At 42.5% G+C, this 27,310-nt stretch overlaps 1 protein-coding gene and 1 long non-coding RNA gene across 2 annotated transcripts in view; one reads left to right on the top strand and one right to left on the bottom strand.

Annotated features, from left to right (window-relative positions):
* MAN1A1 (mannosidase alpha class 1A member 1) overlaps positions 1-19,455 on the bottom strand; it is a 151,476-nt gene extending 132,021 nt beyond the window's left edge. The window contains exon 1 of the mRNA XM_061378131.1: positions 18,582-19,455. Coding sequence (XP_061234115.1) covers positions 18,582-19,178 — 597 coding nt within the window. The 5' untranslated portion in view covers positions 19,179-19,455. The remainder of the gene's footprint in view (positions 1-18,581) is intronic.
* LOC133225598 (uncharacterized) lies at positions 9,620-10,634 on the top strand. The gene is made up of 2 exons (XR_009729204.1): positions 9,620-10,177; positions 10,218-10,634. It is a non-coding gene; the product is annotated as an uncharacterized LOC133225598 (long non-coding RNA).
* Positions 19,456-27,310: the final 7,855 nt, after the last annotated feature.

The following is a 27,310-nucleotide window of genomic DNA, read 5'->3' as shown; positions in this document are numbered from 1 at the left end:
GTGCTGATGTAGACACTGAAGGGGAAATCTTAGTGTCCCATCTGTCAGTCATAAAAACAAACAAGCCAACTCTATCACTGCCTTACCCTGCTGAACAGAAGAGACTCATTTCCTTGTATTCTACTTGTACCCATTAATAGCCTACATTCTTTTAAGGCTGTCATTTCTTTGAGGAGAAATCAGCTTTGAGCCTAGTGCTTTTACACATACTAGCATAGTTGCTTTGATAAAAGCTACTAGGCAGAGTGTTCATCTGCTCCGACTCTGAAATAGGTCACTAACCATTACTCCAGCTAAATCTAAGCAGGCCCCTCCAGAAGTGTCACACCAGTCAGAGCCCACAGCTGAAGTGTTGAGCTTTTCACATCCCATCCAACAGCAGTGAGTCATGGCAGGAAAGCCTTTGGGCTGTGCAATACAGGAGAGAAGGCTTTGCTCTGGTGCATGACGTTACTGGAGCTGGTTATGTATCAGGGCCTCTCACCAGGGACTGAAAGCCAAAAAGCAGGCCTGCTGTTGGTTCCACAAACACGTCACTAATTCAAATACGCAGCAGCTCAGACATTTAATTTCCCTAGCTGACTCCATGCCTACTTTATATTTGATGCTACTGCTACTTGCTAACAGGTAAGAACCGGAAGCAACAGCAAGAATCTAACAAGTTTAAATACTGAGTATTTTACACTTCTGAAAAGGTTTCAGAGTCAGCATCAAATACATATACTTGCTTCTAAAAGTCAATAATGCCTGCTGATGCAAGCTAATGCTGTAATCAGACCACAAACTAAACCCAAGGGGGTATCAAGCAGAATGGAAAAAGAAGGGTCTGCAAGAAAAGCAACACACCAGAAATACATCTGCATTTGATGCAATCCCTAGCAGCATTAAGTAAAATTGAATTCAAAAATTACAGTCTTCAAAACACCTGCCCTGAAAAACTTGTTTAATATTTGCAGTCTGGTATTTTTCATTGATTTTAAGAGAAATTGGTTACTGCTTTCTTTCTTGATAGAGACATCCCCTGTGGGGTAGCATTTGCCTTGCTAGAAACTGACAAATACAGTACATAAGTACTCATCCACTGCAATACCCCAATTCTTATTGGTTTCCATTTTCAATACTGAAGGAGCAATATTAGAATGCTTTAAGAAAGCACTGGGGAAAGCCAGTTTCAAGCCATCATGTCACAGTATCCTTAAAAGACAGACAATGGGAGAGTTTAATCCCTCGCCCCAGCTGGAGGGATCTGTGGGTGATCCATACATGTACACTAATATTCTTCTTGGGAAGAAACTGCTGTAATTAATTTGTTCATGCAAGCTGTGGTTTTTATAGATCAAAGTAAACCACAGTTTTAGTTAGCTTGGCTTTCATCCACATTATAAAGCAAATAAAGGAATCAATGTTCATCATATGACCAAAGCTTCAAGGAAAAAGTACAAATATTCCACAATCCACCTTCATTTCCAGAAATATTTGGCCCCTACAGTCCAAAAGGCTTGGAACCAAGTGCACTTAAATCTCTTCTATGATCGACACCAGCACACACACTCTGCCTTCAGGGAAGACGATTTTTCAGTGGCAAGATATGTGCCAGAAAAACACTGGGCTTTTGGCGAATTTGCCTCTAGCTCTACTCTGGCAGAGCCACGGCTGGTTAGATCAAACGTACTGCCAAAGCCCAAGGAAGAAGAAAAGGAACATGGGTTCATACTGAACTGGGAAAGTGGTTGACTGTATAGATCTTGCAAGGTCATGAAAAGGTAAAAACTCTTTTCCTCACAATGCATATTTTCAGTATTTGTCTGTAGAAACAGAATCAAGAAGGTTTAGAGGTAAGATGCCAAAAGTAATTAAAATTATGCTAGAAAAAGCCAAAATAGCTCTAAAATTACCCAGAGGTACTACTGAGGTCATCGGTGCTTCAGTAACACTAAGCCTATCACAAAAGCTGGAAAGCATGAATGAAATGAGTGATGTCCCAAAGTGAGAGGGATTAACTACATAGATTAACTGTACAAATTAACTGTTATCAGATTCTTTGTATAAAAAGATGATCAAGAACTGCTAATTAGGATTTTCAGTAAGCTATAAAATGGTGAATGAAATTTGTTTTAAAACATGTTTTGACTTGCAAGCAAATACTCTTTTTACTCAGAGGTCTATATTTAATTAGCGTTAGCACTTCTGAAGATCAAAAATGTTATTTATCCTCAGCAGTCCAAAGGGAAAAAGGTAAAATATATGAATAATAAAATATTTAATCAGACTTCATACGATAATCATTAGTACACCTTTATATACAGCTATACAGTAAGCTTCAAGAACTACTTTACATCATCTGAGGTGCCAAACACTTCCTCCCTACTTACCAGCCAAAATGAGAGCCTTTCCGAGGTTTTAGTCTCATACGCAAGCCAAAATGGCTGTGAAACATTCATACTCATTTCAGTAAGAGTAAATACAGACAGAAAAGCTTGTTATAACCCTGTCTTCTCCATGTTTAAAAAGATGGTAAAAATTATAGCTTGGCTTTACTTGTTTGGTGATGATTCCACATATTAAGGTATGAGCTTTTTCTTTAGTCTTTTTTCATTAATACACATGTAGCTAAATATACATACACACACGCAAAGCTTTCTCCACTCCAAACACTCTTTCATATGCCGGCTTCTTTGGAAAAATGTGACGCATTCATCATGTTCCCAGTTACCAGTTTTCAAATGAAATAGGAGAAAATTTTTCTTCCCATACTTTCATTGTTCCTTATCTTGTCAAAAAACCCACAAAGTTTCTCTCCTCCTGCAGAGCATCTTTGGGGAATGTAGTCAGGTCCTAAATGATTTTAAGGAAAAGACTGCTGAAATTTGAGTAGGGGGCAGGCATGGTGGTGGTAGAAAAGGTAAGATGTAACAAATTCCCAGTTGTTTTGATCACAGCAGTACAATGCCACACAGGATGTTTCCTATAAACAGCATATTTGAAACTAGATATTAAAGCACAGCGGGAATATCAAAGAGAGATTATGAATAAGTTATTATCCTTCTGATTATAGCACATTCATAGATCATTTTATAGCCTGCAGAAGTTCCCTGCGTAACACAGGGCTAATGGCAACATGAAATTACCAAGTACAGGAGTATCACTATTAGTGAAACTGCCATAAAACCAGCCTCAAAGTTCTTAAGGAAATGCTTCTCCATGTGGACATAAGGTAGGGCTGGTAAAACAGCCAGGTGTGTTTAGCATTGAGGTAGTAAATCACATCCTAATTTATTTACACTGCAGTGTTCACATGAACACAGAAGACTTTCAAAGGTGGTTTTGAGACTTGCCTTGGCATCAGCCATTGGTCTTACTCCTTCCTCAGAAAAGCAAAACATACACATTTTTCAAATGGCGGCATGAATCTGAAGTGGAAATGACTCCTCATAACAAAGAAAAAAAATTAGACATCACAAAAATATTGTGCTCAAACCAAAGGGAAGAAAAAACTCCACAAAATCTCACCTACCACAGAACACAGTAATGGGTACTTAGCACACCAGGAAGCTGTTATACTGAAATGAACACTGTAGCTAACACCAAAAAAAAAAAGCCCCACAAAACAAAACAAAAAAACCAACCCAAAAACCAGCCAGGAAACCCAAAACCCTAAATATTTTTCAATGCTCAGTACATACAAATCAGAAGACTGCTCATCCAAAGTTTCTTTTCACATGAAAGAGACCCAAGTGTTGTGACTTCAATAGCTTAGACTATAGGTTCTGCTTTACACTGGAAAATGAAATGGTAAATTTTTACTTCAAGATCAAAAATGTAAAAGTGGAGGTGCAGCCACTGGTCACGCTTTGGATTGCTAAACAGGAATCAAAATAACTTCCTTGATGAAATGAGGGCTCCATGCGCAGACACAGTAGGACAATTCAAGAAAAAAGAATAAATTTAAACAAGCTTATCTCCTTTCCAAAATGTGGAGGTCCCTTCCTCAACTTATTCAGCTCCCACCAAAAGCAGTCAATGTAGTTTTATAGCTACTTTTTCAGACTTTTACTTTAAAGGCCAAATAAAAACTATGGGTGATCACTGTTCCAGTAACAAAGGGTCATAAAGTTGAGGCAAAAGTAAGGTTATATATTCCCGGCTTTAGTTGGAAAGCACTTTGCTTCTCACATCACAAAATCAGAATAGGTGTCAAACTGAAGGGATACTCCTGTATCGCTGTAATGTTGGAAGTCTACTCTTTTAGAAGTGACTAGCAAGTTTGAACATTGAGCATGGGGCAGTGGAAAGAAAGAATTCTTTTTCAAAACCAACCTTCTGTAAAGCTAGACTTCTTTTTGATGTCAAAAGTGACAGAAAATCAAATGCTGATGAGTTGGACTTTCATGAATTGGTAGAGCAGTGCAAATAGTATAACCCTATGTAAGTCACATAACAGAATGTTTCTAAGCTAGTGATGAGATCCTTAAGAAAAAAATCAAATAGAACTACGTTTTAAATATAATTCAATACTATCCATTTCAGTTACAATATAAACTCTAAACCTAATCAGTTTTGAACTGACACTGCATTAGTTTCATAGCCTTAGTTTCATATTTGCTATGATTAAACATCACAGTTGATATTTTGATCAGCTGTATGCAGAGGAGAGTCACTTCAAAACAGCACACAATTTTTCAGTGGTATGTTTCCAGCCCATGTCGATACGTCAATAACCCATTAACACCCACAAAAGTGGCAAAAGCTGCAAATATGAGTTTTGTTTTGCATTAATAGCTTGTATTTCAAAAATCCAAATAGGAATTCCCTACGTTAACCATATCTGTATGTCCAGGAAACATTTCCTCATTTTTAAAAATTTCCAAATACCTGCTGAGCTAACATGTAGTTGCCTGCTCGGCTTCTGTCCTGGTTTCAGCTGGAACAGAGTTATTTTCTTCCTAGTAGCTGGTGCAGTGCTGCGTTTTGGCTTTAGTCTGAGGACAATGCTGATAACACACCAATGTTTTAGTTGCTGTTCAGTAGCATTTACCCTGATCAAAGACTTTTCAGTCTCTCATGCTCTGCCAGTGAGGAGGGGCACAAAAAGCTGGAAGGGAGCAGAGACAGGACCAAAACTAGCCAAAGAGGTATTCCATACCATAGAACATCATGCCCAGTATATAAAAGGGGGCGAGTTGGCCAGGAGGGACCAATTACTGATCAGGAATGGGTTGGGTGTTAGTCAGCAGGAGGTCAGAATCACTGTTTGTTGGGATTTGTTTTATCTCCTTTTTATTACTTCCCTTTTCATTATTAGTAGTGTTAGTATTGTATTATTCTACATTTTTTACAGTTCTCTTTTCCATCCCACTTAGGAGGGAGGGGGGAAGTTGGGGAGGGCAATGAGTGAGCAGCTGCATGGTACTTAGCTGCCAGCTGAGGTTAAACTATGACAGCTTCCTTAACGAAACTGAAAGAGGCAGCACAGAAGCAAAGTAGCCAGGAAATGCTACATGTCATTTGCTTCTATTACCCCACCCCCCCATAATAAAAGCTCACTTTGCGACAATTCATGAATGAGAAACATCTAAACTCCATCCCTATTTAAATGCTAGACAGGGGAGTTTAAGATCCTGAAGGAACTGAGTAATAAAGACAAGTAATAAAGACCCCAGACTTCAGGGGAACAATCTCTTGTTTGTTCAGTGACCTGATCTGCAGGATCCTATGAGAAAGTTCCTTGTGTGGGGATACGGTGCCGAGGAGACTGCACTGATCTTCACTGTCCCATGGCAGGAAAGCAGGGTGGCTGCATGAGGAGGGACCTGCTGAGACCAAGGCCAAGCCTTCAGGGAAGCACACAAGTGAAGATAAGGGCTGCCCCACAACAGTGCAGAAGTGCTGCCCAGGCCAGGGGAAAGAAGCCAAGAAGCTCAGCTGGAAGCTGCCATGGAACAGGAAGGGCCCTTGCAGGTGCATCAGCAGCAAAAGAAGAACTAAACAAAACAGGGACCTCCCGGTGAACAGGTTTAGAAAACCAGTGGTGAAGGACATGAAAAAGATTAAGCACCGTCTTTTTTGCTTTGGTCTCTGCCAGCAAGGCAAACTCATGGGGCTAAAGTGGCAAGAGCCTGGGAAAGGTGTCAGGTAAGTGAAGACAAAGACAGGAATAGAGCACTTAAAAGGGGACACACAAGTCCATGAGACCAGATGAGATACTTCTGATGGTGCTGAGGGATTTGGCCGATGTCATTGCAAAGTCTTTTTGGATCACCTTTGAAAGGTCACAGTAACCAAGGGAGGTCCCGGATAATTGATGAAAAAAGCAAGAAGGATGATTTGAGAAACTACAGGCCAGTCAGCTTTATTCCAAACCCTGGGAGGAAAATGGAGCAAATCCTCCTTGAATCTATTTCCAGGAATATGAAGGACAGAAACAATTTTGTGAACAGCCAAGTATAATTTCCCAAAGGCAAAATGTGCTCAACCGACCCAGTTACGTATTACGATGGTTCTGTGGATGAGAACAGAGCAGCAACATCATTTACCTTGACTTTTACCATTTTTGATGCAGTCCCCCTTAACACTACAGCAGCCATAAAAGGCACGGACTAGGTGGCTAACCAATAAAGTTCATGAAAAAGAGTTGCTGGACTTCCAAACTCAAGACAGCAGTAAATAGGTCAAAATCCTAGCTATGGGCAACATTTCTCTCCAATTAATCTGAACATGTCCTCACTAATTTCACTGGTAACATCAAACTCCAGCAATCTAGAAGCTGGAAAGTAGAGCTCCCACCAAAAGGGCTTCAATACCTGAAGGAGTGAGCTGAGAGGCCTTATGAAGCCAAATAAAAGCAAATGCAAAAATCTTGTATATAACATGGAATAAATAATCCCATGCCACAGTACATGATTGGAACTTACAGGCTAGAAAACAGCTTTGCAACAAGTGTCCTCGGGTTCCTGAGAAACACCTTGCTGAACACAAGTAAGCAAGACATCCTTGCCGCAATGAAGGCTAACTATACAGCCGGCTGCATCAGCAAGAGTGCTTGCTAGTGACGGGAAGCAATTAGCGCTTTCTAGGTGACATTCCTGATGCCCCAAATAGGAGCCCTGTTCTTGCTTTTCAGCTCCTTTGTACCAATGAGAGGTTAAAAAAAGCCCCAAGCAACTGAAAGCACACGATGTAGGAGAAGAGTCAGCTGGGCATGGGTTTGTTCAGAACAGAGGTGGCTTCTTAATGACTTAGTGGGTACTCATGGAGAAAAGGTAGCAAAGATCTTCTCAGTGGAAGCATAATGAAAGAATAGAAAGCAGTGCCCCATCAGCTGCAGCAAGACAAATTCTAATCAGATAAATAATAACTTAAAATTAGCTACAATAAGGGTCTTCAGACACTGGAATACATTTGTCCAGAGGGGCTACAGAATCCCACTCTGCAGGGATTTTCCACATTTGAATGCACAGTACTGAACAACACTGTTTATCTTTTTTTAAGGTATTTAACCCTGCTCTAAGCAGGAGATCAGGCCTCCAGAGGTCCAGTTGCGAGTTCGAATCTCTCTCCATCTCAACAGCAAAATCCTGCACAAGTTTGGGAGAAAGAACAAACTGCATAAATGCAGACCAACCATGTCTCCATAATGATTTCAGATGATCAGGCTGTATATGAAAACTGCTTCCATGAAGCCTGAAAACTTTCTGACAGAACATCTACTTTATACAAGGTTTAGTTTTATATAATAAAAAATAACTTGAGCAAAACTGATTATTGAATTATAGGAATTTCTTGCTCCATCCTAGTGTTCTGGATTTTTCTTGCAGAATATGTATAATTATTTTTTCATTTTAGATGATTATTTGTAAAAAGAAACTTCCATACCTTTTAATTTTTCCAAGGTGTTTATTCCTGTCAGAGCATGCCCCCAACTAACTATATCTTCAGTTACAGACAACAGAATTTATCATTTACCAATTGCACAATATATTTGGCTCTTATGGAAAACATATATATGAGGAGAGGTACAAACACATTTATGTCTCAATATATGAATTCAGTGGGTTGGATGGGGGTTTTTTGTTTGGTTTTTAAGAAACTGCATAAAGAGACTTACAAGCTTTTCTTCAGTAAGTTTGTATTTTGAAATGCCCTTCTTGATCTGTGAAATCACTTCAGCCCTTGGACAAGATCACACACGTTTCTATGAAAAGTCGGTTCAAGTTCAATGCCATGCTTACTGTAGAGCTTTACAGAATAAGACATAAAAATATCAGTCAACTTGCAGTTTGTCTTTACATAGCATAGTTTTTCCCATGATGATTCTTCACAGTCTCACCAGAACAAAGCAAACAGCATGCAGCTTTAAAGTACTATGACTTTAAAATAGGTAATGTGTATATCTCTTCTGCTTTCTAAATGGGAATCAGGTTTTCTATTGCATGATGGCAGGGGGATCATTGCAAATGATTAACATCTATTTCTCTTCTTTAAACTTGAGTTTATAGAATCCAGTATTACTGTATAGGTCCAACACAAAATGTAAAGTGCAATTCTCAAAATCACAGATGGGTGGAGAACTATAACCACAGTAGCAGGCAACTGAATTTCCCTACAGACAGCAATATGGGCAAAGCTTTATCATTAGTATCACCACTCAGTGTACCAACAGATGTCAGTGCTCAAAGGCACTGAGAAAACTGACAGCAGAGTTAAAGACTGGGTCTGCATATGTGTGTCTCTCAGTGAATAGTGAAATTACTATCTCCTTAGGCACCATACTTTGAAAACAAGATGTTTTTTAGCTTGGTATTATTTTCCACAAGCTACTTCCTACTTCCTTGGAAGAAAGCAGTCCCTGAACAAAAGAAACCTCAAAAGGCAGAGATGTTTATTATGCAATGGACTAAGCAAAAGAAAAATATGCAGATACTCTGGAGAAAAAAAAAAATCCTCACAGCAGTCTGAATACTAATTAAAGAAGCAAGCCACACCGACCTAATGCAATTTTATCGCAGTGTTTTAAAAGCATACACTGACTTTGAATAAAGAATTAAAAAAGGTGTACATTGCCAAGCAATAAGATCACCCCTCTACAAGTCAGAAAATGTAAAATTCTGGAAAAAAAGCACGAGGCATTTTTTTTTCCTTTCTACTTTATTCATATAAGCAATACACAGCACTGCCTCTAACCTGAATGCCAGCAACATGTATCTTCGCGAGAAGTGTAAAGCTGCATGCTTTTACATTAAAATTGCAATGTCTGTTTCTGCTCAGAATCAGAGAAAAGAAGTTGATTCTTCTGAAATAATTTTTTGAGATGCACACAGGAAGTCTTGTAACAGCCAGATGGTTCATAGCCATCAGCTCATTCATTGCACAGAAAATTTTGGTCTTTTGTTCAATACTGCCTACCATCACTGCCAATCTTCATGTATTTTCTTACCTTAATAGAGATTTGCGATTTGAAAAAAGGCCCCAAGTTTCTTAGAAGCCAGACTTCCATTCACTTGCTTTATTCCTAAGACAATTTAAAAGCAAGGGTACATAGAGTTTCCAAGAGAGAGTGGGAGGATAAATGAAAGTAGATTTTACACTTGCAGTTACCTTTGAATAACAGACTGTGTACCTCAGTGTTCCCACAAGGGCTGTATTATAAGAATGTTAACAGCAGATTATGTGCTCATCCAATCTCTCTGAAAAGCTTTTAAAATTAGAGGCATCAGAATGAGCAATACCTGTATCTTCATAAACACCAGCTATAAAATCCAATCAGCTCACTGCAGAGTTATAGCAAGTTGTCATACTATTTTGTACCACCATTTCTTGGTTACAACAGAGTTCAAGTGGAAGATTTCAAGATGCAAGAAAGGCAAACTGGAAGTTTTGCTATCCTACTTGCCTTCCTTCAAAACACCACTGGACCAGAGCATTTGATCCCAAGTACTGGTTTAAAAGCTCACAGCCAGCGATCTCAACACAGAACCAGGGAGCCTCAGGTTTAGCCTCCCCTGTTATCAACAGTGTTATTAGCAGCAGTTTAGCAGCAAACCAGAGCTGCCCATGTGCAGCAGTAAGCCAGTCTCCAAAGCCCAGGTTTAAACTGACCCTAGTGAGCTGACATGCCCAGGCTAGAGACCCACAGTGCAGGTAGGAAGAAAGACAGTCTTTGCTCAGCACACAGCAACAGGTAGGAAGAAAGACAGTCTTTGCTCAGCACAGAGCAACAGCCCATGGTTTGGTGCGGAGCAACCAAAAAGGATCCAGGTAATCAAACTCTGCTCCTAAACCTGTCACAGTGTGCAGTCTTGTGCAAGTCACTAGACCCCTCTCACCTCTGGAAAACCAAACTGCTTTCTCATGGTGGCAAAGTCTTCTGGACTCTTTGTGGGCAAGGTTGCTGAGCACTGTGATACAACAGCTGCTCAACCACAATTCTGCAAAAGGTTTCACTTACTCTGGTTCAGGCAAGCATGTGCTTTATTACTCACCAATTATGTTTTCATGACAGACTTGCAGACCCAATTATAAGGAGTCATGCAAAACAGAAAACCAAAGATGCTGCTTAGAAGTGTGCACACATTCTTTATATCACATGCTTAAAAACAAACAAACCAACCCCAAAACAACCAAGAAATAAACAAAAACATCCCCCCCCCAAAAAAAACAACAAACAACACACTAAACAGATTTGGTGGATTAAAAGATTTTCAGACGGAAGAAAGAACCAGTATACTGAGTATTTGGTACATTGGCCGTATTGGTTAATTCAATCCCTAGGCTTACCTAAACAGTTATATTTTTCATCTGTAAAATGGCAGTTCTAGAGTAACTTTGAAATAGACCACAAAATACTTCAAAAATGAATGACTGAAATATACTGTACACAGAGGCACATCTGAATAGTTGAATTTGTTACCAAAAAAGCAGTGTTTCATCATCTCAGTACCATCTCAGGTGGCAATTTACTGCCAGAAGTGCTGCACTGTTAGACAGCTGCAAACAGTGAATCAAAGACACTTTCCAGATGTATTACTCTTATTCTGCAAAACGATAGGAAGACAAATGTAATATTTGTAAATAAAGGAACTACTTTTTTAGGATATCCTATTGAAGTTGAAAACCACAGAAATTTATATCTATGCTGGCTCCCCAAAATAGAAAATATATATATAAAAAAGAAGGAAGTAAACTAACAGACCAAACCCAGCCAAACAGAAAGCTAACACACTCAGATCACACAGCAATGTTTCCAACAGCTTTAAGAAAAGGTCTACCCATCCAACAGTCGTACGAGTGCTTCTGTAATGACATTAATTACCTTCCATAAAAAGTGCTGTCTCCTGTCTGCCCATGATTTCCTTTTCGGAGTCCTGCACTTTCATTAACATTCAAAGAAGCTATCAAAGCCTGGCTGTCTACCACTCTTATTTTCCCCCTGAATGAGATAAGACATTTTTATGGCCTTAGCGGCCGATTTTAATAAACACGTGGAATTTTTCCGCTTCGCTTTGCCCACAGCACAGAACCACAGCCTTAAGCAACTGTACTTGCCAACATTATGATTTACTCTATTTCTTTATATTAAATGGCTGACATAGGGTGCTATACTAACATTAAATACAAAATCATCACCATGAGAATATAACTTTTGCCAAAATGCAGGAGACATTCCATTTTAAGCTTTACCTCACGTCTTTACATCACTTTATTTAGCTTTCACGAAAAGAGTCCTGTGTGTCTGGAATTTACATTTTGCCTTTGCATAAAATGTGCACGTGGGTTTTCAGTTAAAGAATTAATCATGTGCTTGCTTTTTTTGTGAAAGCCAGATGTTTTCCACTGAACATTTAAAGCCTTTTTCATTTCCCCACAATTCTGAGGGTCCAGTTACATGAGACTTTCAGTTTTGGTAAATTTACCTGTTGAGAACATAGAAGCCTAAACATAAGAAAAGTAAATATTATTCTTAGCTCACAGAAAACAGGTGTAAGAGTGAAAAAAGCCCCAACCAACTAGCAATGGAAATACACCCAATTCCAGTCAAATACACACCCAGCCACACTCTCAGACATGAGACATCCCTCCATCTCACGACCAATGTCCAAATGAGACAGGCATTTGCCTGCATGACAGAAACTTCAACTCATTTGACTGAGAAGAGGCTGCCAGGTTCCGACCCCCAAAAAAAGGGAAAAAAGAAAAAAAGAGCAGCTGAAGCAACTCACTTGAAACAATGTCCCCCTTAGAAACACCTTCAGGGCCCCCAGCAGAAAGAACATTAAGTGGGCAAAGGCATGCCCTATTTCATGTCTCGTGGACAAATGCCTCAATTCCATTCTCCTCTACATTGCTCTCCTTTCAAATGCATTCGCTTAGTGGGCATCTGCTGCTTCCACTGTGTTCAGACCTCCACAAAGACATTTTGACTCCCTACCCCACCAGGCCATGCACCCAACAAAAGTGGATAGAATGAGCTCTGCATAGGGTCTGCCAAGAGGTTGCTCAATAGACTCACTGAATCGTACTCTTGGGAACTCAGATGAAGCTCCTCTGTATCTTGTAGTGCCATTATCCCTACGGAAGCAATTTAACTTACTGGTTTGTGACATTTTAGATGCTGAAAGATAACCCCTGCTACTTCCAGCTCCTGCTTCACAGGAGCACAGATCTCCCAACAAAGCCAGAGAAAGTGTCTACAGCCTTGTAAAGATGCCCTTAACTTAGGGCTATAAGGTACCTACCATATTTGATTCCCTGTACTTAGGCATTTAGTTCAACTCCTTAGTGCATTTATAAGGCCATTAAAAAAAAAAAAAAGACCAAAACATAAACAAAACCCTGTAATAAACACTGTTTATCAGGATGGAAGGCATTGCAAAACAGTCAAAAAGAAAAAGTAGATACAAGAACTCTGAAGATTATGGGCAGGTAGAGAAAGCCGGGGGGGGGGGGGGGATCAAAATTATCAAAATTAATTTTAAACTCCTTCAACAAACTGAACTGCAGCTACGAGATGGCTGTATTAAGGTCACACAGTACTTCAAGAAAACTTCTTTTGAAATGCATTGCATCATAAGCATGTTTCCAGGAACCACCATGCTGCTTACTTATTACATGTAAACTCCTTGTCTTTCACATTATCTTGTTCTTAAAGAAATACACCATCAGGAAACACGGCTTTTTCTGTTTGAAAACCAAACGGTTCAATACCATCACAGCTGCATTTTAACTCCTTCCCTTCCTGTGAAGGCTCCCACAACCTTCCTCCCAGTAAAATTGCTCTGAATCTTGGGTCTACAGGAGCTGGCACTTCGTTAATTCCTGCCACCATGTTTCTTTTCCCCTTTTCTGTTCCGGGAACAGGGTCTGGGAGTTAACATTCTCCTGAAGCACAGCACTTCTGTGTGCTGCAGAAGGTTATTACAGTAGTTGAACCTTTGCTTTGCAAAAGTCACATTGCAGAGATTCAATTTTAAGGGAGAAGCTAGACTAGAAGATCAGAGATCAGCTTCCAGAACAATGCTACCTGAAAGAGGTTTCATTACCTCCTTCATCCACATAGTACTACTGCTTCCTCACCACAGCCAAAACTAGTGCCAAGCCCACCCTTCCATTAAGACCTTCAACTTACCAGCTTGACAGAAAACTATTCAACTTTTTTATTCTGGCCATTTTCTGTTGTCTTAGTGAGCTGAAGCAGCTCACAAAGGGCTACCGTACAATTAACACAATGTAGACAGCGGAAGACAGTAAAAAATAGTCAGGAGACCTCCCCTCCTCTTTTGACAGTAAAAAGTATTAGTGAGCTCTCCTTGTTTTACAAAAATCACCAAAAGGAAATAAAACTTCCCCCGACCTGGAACTGGACTCTCCTAAGCAGCAGCACCTGGACACCAGGCAGTGGGAAAGATAGTGGAAAGGCACAAGGGGCCAACCACCCTCCTTTGGCAGCAAGCCACATTCCATAATTTTGGCATCAGTTCTCCTTGTTAATGGGGAAGTTCTGATTATGTCCAAGTACTGCTATGTCAAGCATGTACTCGATCTCCAATTAATGCCTTCTACCATGCTCACAAGCATTCCTCCAGATACTTCTGAACTTCCTTGAAACACTACAGACTTTTTGCTTAACCTAATGACTTCCAACTATACTGCATAAAAGACACCATAGGAAACAGTTAAACAAACAAAACGAATGCTGAGGATTTATGTAGCTCCAGAATTCACACTGGCAATACAACCTCAATTCAGTTCTTCATAGAAAGGCAGCCCGAAGAGATCTTGAGCTGCAAAGTCTGTTTTGCTGACTTGTGCCCATTGCCCTGTTAAGCTCAAAGGACTACTACCCAGGAATGACCACAGAATCAGTGAATTAATTTGAGCTCTGAATAATAATGTGTACAGTTTCCAAGCTAGCTGCCTTATACAAGAACAGCACAGCCACATTAGTATGGTGCTCCACCAACACCAATAGCTTGCTGTTCAGCAGGATTAATTAGCCAGGGCAGAGCACCACACTAATGTGATTATATTGCTCCTAGTACCTGAGCTAGCACATTCATCATTTTCTATTCCTTTCTTTTGAAATAAAGAGTTCAGTTTTTGCTATTTTCTAAACACCTAAATAATTCAAGCTTCTTTTTTTCCTTTTTTTTTTTTGGGGGGGGGGGTGAGGGGGTGAGGGGGTTGAAGGGAGTGGGAAGAGAAGAATGAGGTTTGGAAAAGATTCAAAGTCAGACTTCTCTAATTGAAACTGGGTATCTCCTGCCTTGATAGCCTGTTCCCACTATTGCCACTCTCTTCTAATCACTCCCGTTCACGTCAAGCTGCCATACTTTCCAAACTGCCTATGCATCTGCAAGTCTTCCCTGGACACCAGAAATAATTATGTCCAGCCACAACCGGCAATGAGAAGGGCAGACCGGAAGACTTTCAGCTTATTTGAGTGAAACAGAGTCATCACTGCCTTCCATTGACCCTTTTTTCTTACAGATTGGGAAAAAACTTACAGCAGGTACTTGCTCAGAAGAGGGGTCACCTCTGAAGACAATGAGGTGAAGAACAGAAATACAAACCACAACCCCCTCATTCACCAACTGGGGCTTCTATCAGGGCATTGAAACCGAGACAAGTGTGAGTCATGCCAGGTACCCAGACTCTGATGCAAGTTACAGAAATACCAGAGCATCAGTTGAACTCTCCAAATAACTGATGTTCTGACAAAACACAAGTGCACTGGTATGCTCAAAAGCAGCTGTGTTTCTTTGCTTAAGGCTTCCTGAGGCATCTGGCATGAAGAAGACACTCGGAGCAGGCAACATTAGGTCAACCAACAAAAAAAAAAAAAAAAATCAGCAGTCACAAGCAACTGACAGTGGTTTTACAACAGGAAGTATGGGGCAAAACCCTCTGCCAGCAGTACTGACAGCACTCCTTTTGAGTTCGCCTGTAAGTCATCATCAGAAAAGAAACAGAGGAATATTGCAGCATCTGTTAGTATCTCTGGTCCTTGGCCCACATCCCTTATCTGTACAGGCACGCCTGTGCACAGGCAGGCCCTGGGGGTGTAATGGTGGGACAGATGCCACACACAGACCTTGAGAGCAGCTGTATTGCTGTGACAGAGTGGAAGGCAGCAACAGCAATAGGATTGCCACTTGTCCATGTTTCCACAAGTCTTTCAGTTGCTTGATAAGCACCTAGCAACTTATTTTTCTAGTTAATTATATACATCTATGCTGGTTTCAATACTCAAAAACGTTCAAGAATCTTTATATTCCCGCCTGTATCAAGTTTCACTTTTTTTTTTTTTTTTTTGGTACAAAAAGGTATGCCATAGAAAAAGTGGTTAAAATTTCTATCACAAAACTTTGTTAAGAAAAGCTATAAAGCCACAGCGCTTTACTGTTTTGTGATCACAAATCATACTGTGCTGGCTAAACTTCTAAACACTGATTTCAAATTAAAAAAATTAAACAGGAAATTAACAAAACATCTCCAAGCTCTGTCCCATCAGCTTCATGTCATCATGCTGATGAAACGGGGCTCTTCCATGACAGAAATATAGGGAACAACAAACTTAATGTTTTTGGCTTTCTTTTCCCTTAAAGTAGCCTGATTCCTTGTGTCAAAAATACCTGCAAGAACAGTTTCAAAGTTTGAATTCTAGGTATAAGACGTACATCGTACAATGCAGACACAAATTCCAGGCATAAAAAAGTAGTATGAAAGCAGAAAGATTTTTTTTACGTTTGCACCTCCAGCGTGCAACCACCAGACACAAGCAGATACTTTAAGGGATACTTCCAGTTTCTGTATGTGTACAGTGAAATACGAGCATTCACACTTTAAAAAGTTACAAAGTAAATCTATTTCCAAAAAGGCTGCAGGTTAGAATTTCAGCTTGTTGGGAAAGTATCAACATAAATAGAGAAGAGCTTGGAAAGAAGGAGAGAAAAGCAACATAAAGGCCAACATATGAAACAATGTGAAGCAAGTTAACACAGAATAGAAAACACTGTTTTACAGCCAAGTGGGACAAGGTGGGGACAGTATTCTTTAAAAACGAAAGATCAAAACAATCAAGACACAGGGAAAAAAAAAAAAAAAAAAAGGGGGAAACAAAATCCAAAACCCAACAAACCAGGTAAGAATACTTAACTAAACAACATGTTAGGATCACATACTGAATCAGAAGGAAAGGGCACTCCCAGAAACAACACATAGTATTGAAGACTCGTACTGAGGTATGAAATGAAAATATAGATCTAGGAAACTAAGTGCAGTCTCTCTGTTATTTCCTATGCTTACATGGCCAGAAATCTACTCTGGGCAGTTACTGTGTTGTTGGTGGCTCCTGAGTAGGAGTGGAGGAGAAAGAAGACTGATAGAACAGAAAGGGAGGAAGAAATATTGAAGAGATACTGGGCTATGTATATACATACATATATACACAAACATACAAACATACACATACACACCTGGATCCATATGTAATAAAAGAGAACTTGGACTAGTTGTCACATAGCAGGACAACCAAAAGCAGCAGTATATTTAAGTTTTCTCTTCTTCTCCCTGCTTATTTACTTGTTGCAGTCTTCTACACTACAGGATTGTGTTCAACACATTTGGAGCCTCATTACTTCTACATACTTCTACATGGCAATTCAAGGTAACTAGAAAGAGTTTGCTGGTATTTCTAACTGCTCTGTGTGCGTCGGGGAGCCTGTGTGACTAAATCAGAAGACAACATAGCCTCTGCACGCTTCAAGATGTGGTCAATATCATGTGCACATTCCTGAGAGATTCTCCCTTCAAAGTATCTTTGCGTTGGTATTCACTACTTATGACTGCTGCACAATTTGGTAAAATAGTTAAACTTGAGATTAGTGAGAGTGCATTATCTGATGCTCTGTAAGATGTCAGGGCTCACTTTTCAGACCACTCTCTACAAACGCAAAAAAAAAAAAAAAGAAAAAAAAGAAAAAGGAACACATCACTCCTTAATAAGGCTGTGTTTCACAAACAGAAATACTCAGTAGTTCTGGTCTCACTCCTATCTCTACAGAACAGGAAACGTACGCTACTAATTAATTCACAAAACCTAATGTCTGCAGGCAGCTGAAATTGCCAGCTCGATAAATAAACCAGCCAGTAATGACGGGAAGATGAACTACATTATCAAGGAAATTCTTCTGTCAGAGGACCGTGTCAAGCTCTGCTCACGACAGCCTTGCCTATACAGAGTTTGGAAAATTTCTCTAAGGAAGGACTTTACAGCGATACCTGAACCAACCGAGCAGCAAGGAATCCAAACCCACAGGGCGCAGACACCTTACCGCTATAAGCTACACTGACCGTATTTTTCCCAAACACCCTCAAATCTTTCAGCAGCCGCTATCACTGAACAGTGAACTGCATCAAATCGGGACATACATATCGCGACATCCCTAAGCCGCTTCACCGCACCTCGCGCCCTGGATCCTCACCCAGCTTAGCCGGGACAACTCCTCTACCACCGGTGCGGCACGGGGATGGTGCCGCCTCGCGTCCCCGTTGACCCATTCCCGCGCCCCGGTGATCCACTCGCCGCTCACCGGCCGGCGGCCGAGCCCGGAATGCCTCACGGGAAGAGCAGGCGGACCCGCGTGGCTTCACAGTCCCGGTGCCGCTGCCCCCAGCTCTCTCCCGGCCCCTTTTCTCCCCGGGTTTCGGTGCAACAGCGGAAGGAGGTTGGCAACGTAGGGAAGGAGAGAGAGAGAGAGAGAGGGAGGGAGCCGCAGCCGGCACGGAGCGCGCCCGACACCGGCAGTGCCGGGTCCGCAGGCAGCTCTCGCTCCACGGCAGCGCAGGGGTGCGAAACGCACCGCGGACTGCTAGGGTGCAACCGCGAGCGATGAAGCCGACCCGCACAGCGGGCCTGCCGAGCGAGGCCCGGACGGAGAGACCGCGTCCCGCCGGGAGGAGGAGAAGCAGGAGGGCTCAGGACTCCACCTCCAAGTCCCCCGCCGCCAGCCCCGGCAGCGACCTGTTGCCCCGCGCGAGGATACCGACGCGCGGTCGCGGGAGCAGTCCCGTCCACCGCCACCCACCTCCTTGATTTTGTCTCTCTTCTGCCGTACGGCGGGGTCGGAGGGCTCCTGCCCCACGGCACCGACGGGCTGGCGGAAGAGACGCTGGGGCAGCCCGGGGGCGCCTGCCTCTTTCCTGCCGCGGGCATCCTGCAGAAGTTTCTCCTTGTCCTGGCGGATGTCCCTGCGGATCTCCTCGGGCAGCTTCTGCAGCGTCTCCTTGGCCTCCCGCAGAGCCCTCTCGTGGTCCGCGCGGATCCGCTCCAGGCTGCCCGCTCCGCCCGCGGCCGCCGCCACCGCCGCTGCCGCCACCGGGCCGCCTCCAGGCTGCGGCTGGGCGCGGGGCTGCCCGCCGGGCGGCGGCGGCTGCAGGGCGGCCGAGTGGAAGAAGACGCCGCTGAGGAGCTTGGAGGAGTCGGGCAGAAAGAAGATGGCCCCGAAGCAGAGAGTGATGAAGGCGCTGAACACCAGCAGCAGCACAAACTTCTCCGTCAGCCGAAACGCGCCGGGGCCCGCCGCCTTCCTGCCCCCGCTACCCGCGCCACCGCCCGTGGGGCCGCCCAGCGCCCCCGGCCCCGCCGCGCTACCGAAGAGCGGCAGCAGGCTGGCGGCGGGCATGACCCCCGCGCCGCCTCAGGTAGCGCAGGGCAGCGCGCCCCGCCGCCGCCGCGCAGGGACCGCACCGGACCGGACTGCTCGGCTCGGCTCCGGCTCCGGCTCCGCCACCGCCCCCTCCCCGCCTCGGCAGCAGAAAGTTTCCTCGGGCGGACGCAGCAACTTTTCCCTTCGCCGCCGGCAGCGCTCGGCGTCTGCGGGGCGGGCGCTGTCAGCTCCAACCCATGCTGCCGGGCCGCCGCCGCGGGAGCCGCTCCCCACTCCTCCCGCGCGTAACTGCCGAGCGGCCGGGGGCGGGGCGGGGCGGGGCCGCCGACGGCCCAATGGCGGGGGGGGCGGGGCGCGGGAGCCGCCACCGCTGCCGCCCTCCCGCCCTCCCGGACCCTTGGCTCCGGGGCTCAGCTCCATGGAGAGAGGGCTGCCCAGGCGCTGCCCGCCCGCCGGGGAGGAGGCTGGGGGGGGATGGGGATCGCGGCAGAGGCTGCCCGCCGGGTCACCGGCCACCCGAGGCGGCGCGGCGGGAGGCCGGACTCGGGCGCGCGGCCCCGGCACGTGGCCGGCGGGCAGGCACGCGCGCCCACGTGCACACTTGTGCACACACTCGTGCACACACACACACGCACACGCGTTGCGCCGCCCGTCCCCTCTCCGGGTGCGGGTGCGCGCACAGCGACACACGTGCAGACAAGCGCGTGGCCCTGCACACGCGTGTGCACACGCTTACCCGTGCGCACGGCCGGGGACCGGTGCGAGGGGAGGCAGCGGCGCCAGGCGGTGCCTAGGCGGGAGGGCCGGGCGGCGGAGCCCTGCCAGCTGCTTTTAGCAGGAACCGCGCTCTCCGTAAGAACAGGGGTTTCGTTTTATTTCCTTTTCTTGCAGGTGAAGCTCTTGCGAGGAAGTAGGGGAACTCTTGTATCTACGTGAGGGTTGATATTAAACTTCTCGTCTGCGCTAGTGCAAGTGAAATAACAAGGTGCTGGCACAAAGAAATGTCATATTTGGTAGCTGATCAAATTGCTGCATCGAGGTCCCCAAGCCTCCCGCGAGAGCGAAAGTTTCAGCAACAAGAAGATACGATTTATTATTTTGTTCGTGTTACAGAACAGTGCAATAAACAGTGGGGATGTGGGAAGCAGGGAAACACAATAAAATCCTGAGTAATTTTACCTGGACCAGCACCTAGGGGTTTATCTCGAACTTTTTTCGAGCGTGTTTGGAGCCTACCTAAGCAGTTCGGCACGGCAAACTTAGACTTTTCCTCCAGAATGTGAGCCAGAGAATCAGAAAGCAGAGAGAGATGTCGCTCCCAGAAGTTACAGTGCTGAGGTTTGTTTGTTTGTCTATTTGCGTGACTTTATTTTGCAAGAGAAAAAAAAACAACCCAGCAACGGTAGAGGGAAGTCTGTGCTTTAAACAAGGGCAGGGAGAAGGGATTGCGTAAGCAGTACAAATGTGATTTTGAAAATGGGCCTGGCGTGAGTCTAATTGTGGTCCCAGTGGAATTCAGGGGAGTTTTACCATTGACTTAATAGGAATAAAATAAGGCTGCTGCCCAGTGCTTTTCTAAATCCCATTCTTGAGAAGTTAGAATATGTAATAGACTAATTAAAAGCAGGTTTAGAGAAGACAGTTACATAGAAATGTTGGACTGAATTCTACAAATTCCCATAAGTATATGAGCAAATGCTTCTATAAAATTTCAGGATTATACGTGAAACTGAAGGATCAGGGGCCCAATTTTGCATCCAGCAAAATCACTGATTTCCTTCACTTTTTATGTTGGTTTTCTTTATTATTTTTTTTTCTGAGTTGTATTTTCCCACATTTAGATGAAAACCTATTCCTTAAACTAAACAATAAGCACTCTGATTTTGACACACATTTCCCAGAAATGTGTAATGTAGCCCAATAGCTGTGCCAAGATAAAACTATTTAGGATTGAAGAATTCAGCCTGCTTGGAAAAGGAGATAAGAATCTATGCTGCTTTTTTTTTAAGCAACATTTAAGGTAGCACATAGGGAGTTCAGCTATTGAAAGACAGTTGACTAATGAAAAAGCTTCCTAAATGGTGAAATACCAGTCACAGCTTCAGCGAGCATATTCTGCTTCAATTGCTGTGTATGTGGGTGTATAATATTTTTCACAGATTGCCCTCAAAACTCATCACTACTTATATGATAATATTTGGAGGCAGAATTTCTTGCTGGAAGAAGTGCCTTTCTTCAGTATTCTGAAATCATTCTTAGGTTGCCACATTTCTATAGCCATCCCATAGTGTTCTGCTCCTAAACTGAAGCCATCTGACCTCACCAGTCACTTGCCTGCTTTTGGTTGTCATGGAATCATAGAATCGTTTGGGTAGGAAGGGACCTTAAAGCTCATCTAGTTCCAACCCCTCCTGCGATAGTCAGGAACATCACCCTAAGTGCCAGGTGTTAAATAAGAATTCACACCAGCGGTTTTACTGCCATCCGTCATCACTTCCTTTGGAGCATGAGGAAAGTAACAATTAGTATTTTCAATACAAAGCTAGAAATTGCTAAATTCTGTAGCCTCTGTGATGAGATGATCATTCCAAGGACAACGATAATCTAGGCCCTAAACTGGAACTCCTCTGAGCAGGTCTCTAAATTTTGTATGCAGAGTGTTTCTGTTGTTAGCACCTAATATTATAAATGGTTACTCACAAAGTCACATGGGAACTATTCAGTGGGACTGTTGATGCATGTAAAGTTACTGGTGTACTGAGCTGTTCACAAGATGAGGGCAATGGGGACTGAAAGAAAAAAAAAACAAACCAGCCTCAACCCAACATTACTATACAAGTCCCCTGGAGCTTTTGTCAGCAATTCACTTTAGGCACAGTGTAGACTTGTACAAGATACTCCAAAGAACACGAAAGTACAGGGAGTGTCTCCGAAGAAAAAAAAGAACCACCACAAATACAAGTAGAAGTTGTACATGCTCAGTTTTGACTGGCTGTGTCCAGCAGGCAGTGTGCTGTAAAAGCCCCTCCTCCCCCCCAAAAAAAACCCCAAAGCATGAACAAAGGAAGACTGCAGGTTGCAATAATCGAGTGATAGCAATGAAAAGCCAACCCAGCTGCACCAGAGCTTGCACTAAAAGAGCCTCTTTCAATGCAGTTTTGTCAGCATATCCACCTAGTGGAACCATTGAGGTAGCTGACACGTTGGGTTGGGTTTTTTTCCTTTTTTCTTTTTTTGTTCTTCTTCTTTTTTTTTCTTTTTTTTTTTTTTTTCCTAATTTACCTGCTCCTAATTATCTCCATTGCTTCCTGGATGACATCAGCTAAATGGGTAAAAAACCCCTAAGTCTTCAGGCAGTTGTTTTGCTGTGCCGGGTAAGGCTGGGTCCTATCTGATTTGGTTATACCAAAAGAACACTGGACTCCACCCCTCCTGTGGAGCAAAATGCTTCTCCTGTGAGTTTAGCTGTAGAATCAGGAATCATTTTCCAGCAAACACACACAGGTCAGGCATTTATAGAAAGGTAGAATTGATACATGAGAGGTGACGAGAGATTTGCATAATCAAGGGATAAGGCTCTTTCCTATAATAAATGTTCTGAATAGGCAATTTTTTTTTTGTTTGTTTTTAATCAGCTGCACCTAATTTATCATGGTTCTAGCTTTGTATATTGCCTAATGATGTGGAATTTACTTGCATGGTCTAAAATATACATGTAACAGGTAAGGAGGGTGTTAACAGTTGGTCCATTTTCAGATGAAGCAGAGATATTGACTGACACATCTTTTTTAATCATGAGTTTGTAAGAGTACCACTCTCTTAAAAAGGTCCCCAGTATTACATTGTTTAATGCTACTGTAAAAAATTTATTGACAGCTTCCTTTTGAAATGCATTTCTTTTACTGAGCTTTTGGGAGATACTTTTAACAAGCATGACTTTGGGAATCTGATTCACAAACCCAAGTTAGACATCCAGCTCTTCACGGAATAAGGGAGTGGTGTGACATAGATGTAGGGTTCCCAGGGCTCAGAAGCTGGATTCGTAAGACCCAGCATGCTGTTTGGAAGGAGGCTTTGGCCGTTTGAGGACCAGATGTGTATAAAATGCTCTCTGTCTCTCCAAATTTGGCTCCTTGCTGCAGTTCTGAGTTCAGTATGTGAGGAAAGTGTGATTCACAGCCACAAAAGCTGGTTGATCTTCAGTGCTTTGAGAATAAGGGACTGCCTCATGCTTTTCTTTAAGAGTGCAGAAGAAAGAAATGTTGACCACTTATTAAGGAGCCCTGTGGTTAGAGCACTTGCTCATGAAGTTGGACGTCTGTGTTCAACATGTTTTGTATCTCAGGGGATTCAAATTATCCACTTTTGCTTTGCAGTAATATCCTGGAGAATGTGTACATTCCCCACCACCTTTCCTTTTAAAGTAGTGACTCAGAGAGGAGTGCAGAACTCTGAGGGAAAAAAAGGAGAGAAGTTTTCCCTGATAAGTATTGCTCAACAGCCCTGAAGTGGGAATGTTCCTCTCCGAGCAAAGCCTATAGCCTAAGAACTAGGGCATGAATCTGAGAGATGGGAGATTCCAGTGTGTTCCCTTCCCAATGGATGGTCTCCTATTGAGGATAAAAAAACAGAAGAAAGAAAATTAAATTCTATCACAGCTTTTCTTAAACATTTCCTCTAGTTAAATAAATGAGATGAATGTGGCTAATAGCCAGACTTTATAAATACCATAGAAATGTACCAGAGATGTGAAGCTGTAAGCTTGCAGATCTTACTCCACTCCAACTCTTTCCTGGTATAGCACATCAATGCTATAAGAGGTCTCTTTTCTACCAGTATCTTTGGAATTATCTTTCATAACTCCTTCTTATCCCCACCTGAGGAGAATTTATTTCTCAAAATTAAGGCTCTGTTGTGTACACAACTTTCAGTTCTTATTGGGAGGGTTTGCTGAAATTGTCCATCTAAGCGTCCAGATAAGGACAGAAAAGCTCTGCTCTTTCCCTCCTCCCTAGGATTTCAGAAGGCATAGAAGATGAACTGTAATAAATGCTTCTTGAAGAAAATATTTGACTCTCATTCTATAAAAGCATGAAAGATTAAAAGCATTTTCTTCAACATTGCAAGAAGCCTGAGTCTAGAATTTGAACTCTGATCACTTGCAGGATTGTGTTCAGTACTAGCATGACGCTATCATGCTCAACTCCACATGACATCTTTCACAATATCTCAAGTTACTCCTCTCTTTTTATCTTTTTTAATGCTTCTGTTAATGGACTCTTTGCTGTCCCTCAGAGCAAGCAAGCAAAGCCATGGTGTTATGTGTGGAAGGGAGAGGTAGAAAAAGAAAGGAAAGAAAAAGAGCTACAAACTTCCATTCCTCTTTCCAAATCAGTTTATCAGTGCTGACATCCTTGAAGAGAATTTTAGCTACTGAGCTAGGAAATGGAGGTTATCATTTATGGTGTTTCGCTATTTAAGATTCAGATAGGCATCTCATATAATTATTCTTATAGCAATTGAAGATGAAAATTTTTTTTAGACATCCCATGAAATTCCATCTGGACCTTAGATCTTTAAAATATTATTACGAGTCATGACAGGTACCTCTATTCTCTTCCCTTGTCCCTCAGAATTGAAGAGACTGCTGTTACATAAAGGTTGATATGTTCTTTTACTTACAGTCTCCCATTTCTGTACCCACAATCCCTAGCAAAAGTAGAAAGCCACCAGATATGGCATATATTTAAGGGACAAAGCTCAGTTGCTTGAGAGCAACTGAAAGCACTTTACTACTGTGCTTTCCTTTAGTCTTAATTATCTCCAGCAGCACTAAAATATCTTGTGCCAGCACTATGACTGTGGCAACTGCTTTCTTCCAGCACAGATTTCTTTGCTGTCATCAAATTTGAGTATCACATTTAGAGGTGTGATCCTAGAGTTTATTCTGACATGATTAAATCAAGACAGAAAGGCAAAATTGCGTGAGAGGAAAACAGACTTAATTTTCTTTCCAAGGTGACATAATTCTCCTGTGCTGGCAGAAAACAAGATACGGCTATTGGAGCTGGGTTTTGAAGCTATTCAACAGCTGTACTTAGCAGACAAATGATGGGAATAACTGGACATCTTTGTTGCAAACCAGAGCTGGCTCTTTTAGGACATAGCCTGAGGGAAAAGTGGTTAGAGCTGAGATTACTAACCCGATAACCCTGCTAAGGAATAAAATATGTTATAATAGATGACGGAAAGTATCAACAAGAGATCTTAAAGGACACTGTGAATTACTAATTTATTTCTTTATATTATGAGTGCTTAGTTTGTACAAGTTTTTAATTCCATATTTAATGGCTCCTTGGTTGTTTCATAAAAAACAAAGCCAAAAATGCTCCCGAGCTTTTATCACCCCAACCATGTGTGATGCCATGTGGATTATGTGAATTGTCCTCATCTAATAGCTGCAGTGGTGTTCTTGTGCCTCTCTTCCCAATGGTTATTTCACTACCTAGATGAGTTAATTCTGCTCAACAGCACTTTTTAATAGAACAAGTAGACATGGCTTACTAACTGTACCCTGATTGACTGAGGCATTACTCCAAATTTGCTTTCTTTTTTGAGTCTATTTTAAAGCTGCTTTTTCATTCTGCAGGTCTTACACAGCTTTGGGGTTGGAAGTAGCAGTGGTTATGTATTTAGTTTTCTTAGTTAACCTTTTGTGTTAAAAATACTTCACTGTTTACCAACTCTGTCGTCTAGAAAAAAGTGGTGTACCTTTTTCCGGTTGTTCTAATTACCACCGCCACACATTTTCTCTTCACAGACTTTTGTTTCAAATTGTTGTGGCTGGTTCCATCAGCCCTTGATGGATTCGCTTACCCCAAGTCACAGAAGTCTATTGGTGACAGAGAGTTAATCTTTTGTTATTCTCCTGTCTGTGCCATGTGTGTTCTGTCTCACCTTGACACATAGTGATGATGTGTTAGATGTGTCTGGGTACCATCTGACAGGCTCTGTGAATTTGTTTTTGTAGAATCACTTACAGAGTAGTGGCTGTCAGCTGCACACTGCCAGCTGGTGTGTGTGCATGCAATACACACATCTACTCAGATCTTATGCAGTTGTGAATTATTTGTCTTCTTTAAATGAAATCCAGGAGTTTCAGCTTCAGCTCAAATCTGGTCTTTTATCCTACTGAAACTCCCTTGTTTGATTTACTGCTTGAGCTAAATGATGCAGAAAAAATAAAAGCTAGCCTGACCTTTGCTCTTGCTGTTTGGCTAAACCAGGGTCTTATTGAAAATCTAGATAAGAAAAATGGCTTTGCCAGTTTTTTTGTCTATGATGGTGAGCCTTAGTTCCTCAGCTGTAAAAAAGAGCTAAACTTTTTCACAGGGAAACCTAATGTATTGAGTTTGCTTCAATATCCTTAGATGAAATGTTTTGGCGGGGGACAAAATTTTGCTTTATTTTCCTTAGAAATTAAATTCTTCTCAGTTTTCAATGTTCAATGGCAAACGCAAGGATGTGTAGTACACCACTGGCAATCTATACTAGGCCACTTCTGGTTCATTTCACTTTTTTGGCTATCTTTCTGAAACACAGGTCTGCTTTCTCCTCCACAAATGCCCAGTTGTCCCTGAGCCTTCTGCTTTATTGAGAGCTGTATTGCTTCAGTGCCATCTGATGCTCTGGTTCATTGCTGCAACCCTGAGCTTGCAGTGTGTAATGCTTTCCTGATGCCTTTTTTTCAAGGCTTCTCTGAGTGCTTTATGTCCCCCCAAAGCATCAGGCAGTATAGGATCCCAGACTCAAGAACTATAAGAGTGAATTAGCAGCAAGTAGCTTTCAGACAGGCAGATTTCAGTTTAAGATGTGACTCAGGAAAATATTCAAGGCTGAAAAGGGGAAGTAATAATTGAGTCAGAAGCAAATGTTTCTTAGAGAAACCTTCCTGACTCAAAGAAGATGCTGAAGACTGGAGAACGTGTTTTTCACTTTCAGGCTGGTGTTTGTGGCATGAAGGTCTTAATGCATGTAATGTCCTGAAAAAAAGAGGAAATCTTTATATGTAAATCAAATCTACGAAGTAGGATACAAGTGGGAGAAGGTCCTCTAAACTTTTTATAGTTTCATGCCTCTTTGTATGT

The sequence above is a fragment of the Neopsephotus bourkii genome, unplaced genomic scaffold (assembly GCF_033783945.1).
Source record: "Neopsephotus bourkii isolate Nb327-2 ecotype Australia unplaced genomic scaffold, CSIRO-AGI_Nbou_v1 NB_1765, whole genome shotgun sequence".
NCBI classification, from domain to species: domain Eukaryota; kingdom Metazoa; phylum Chordata; class Aves; order Psittaciformes; family Psittacidae; genus Neopsephotus; species Neopsephotus bourkii.
Note: the sequence above shows the minus strand (reverse complement) of the source record. Positions and strands in the feature narration are given on the sequence as shown.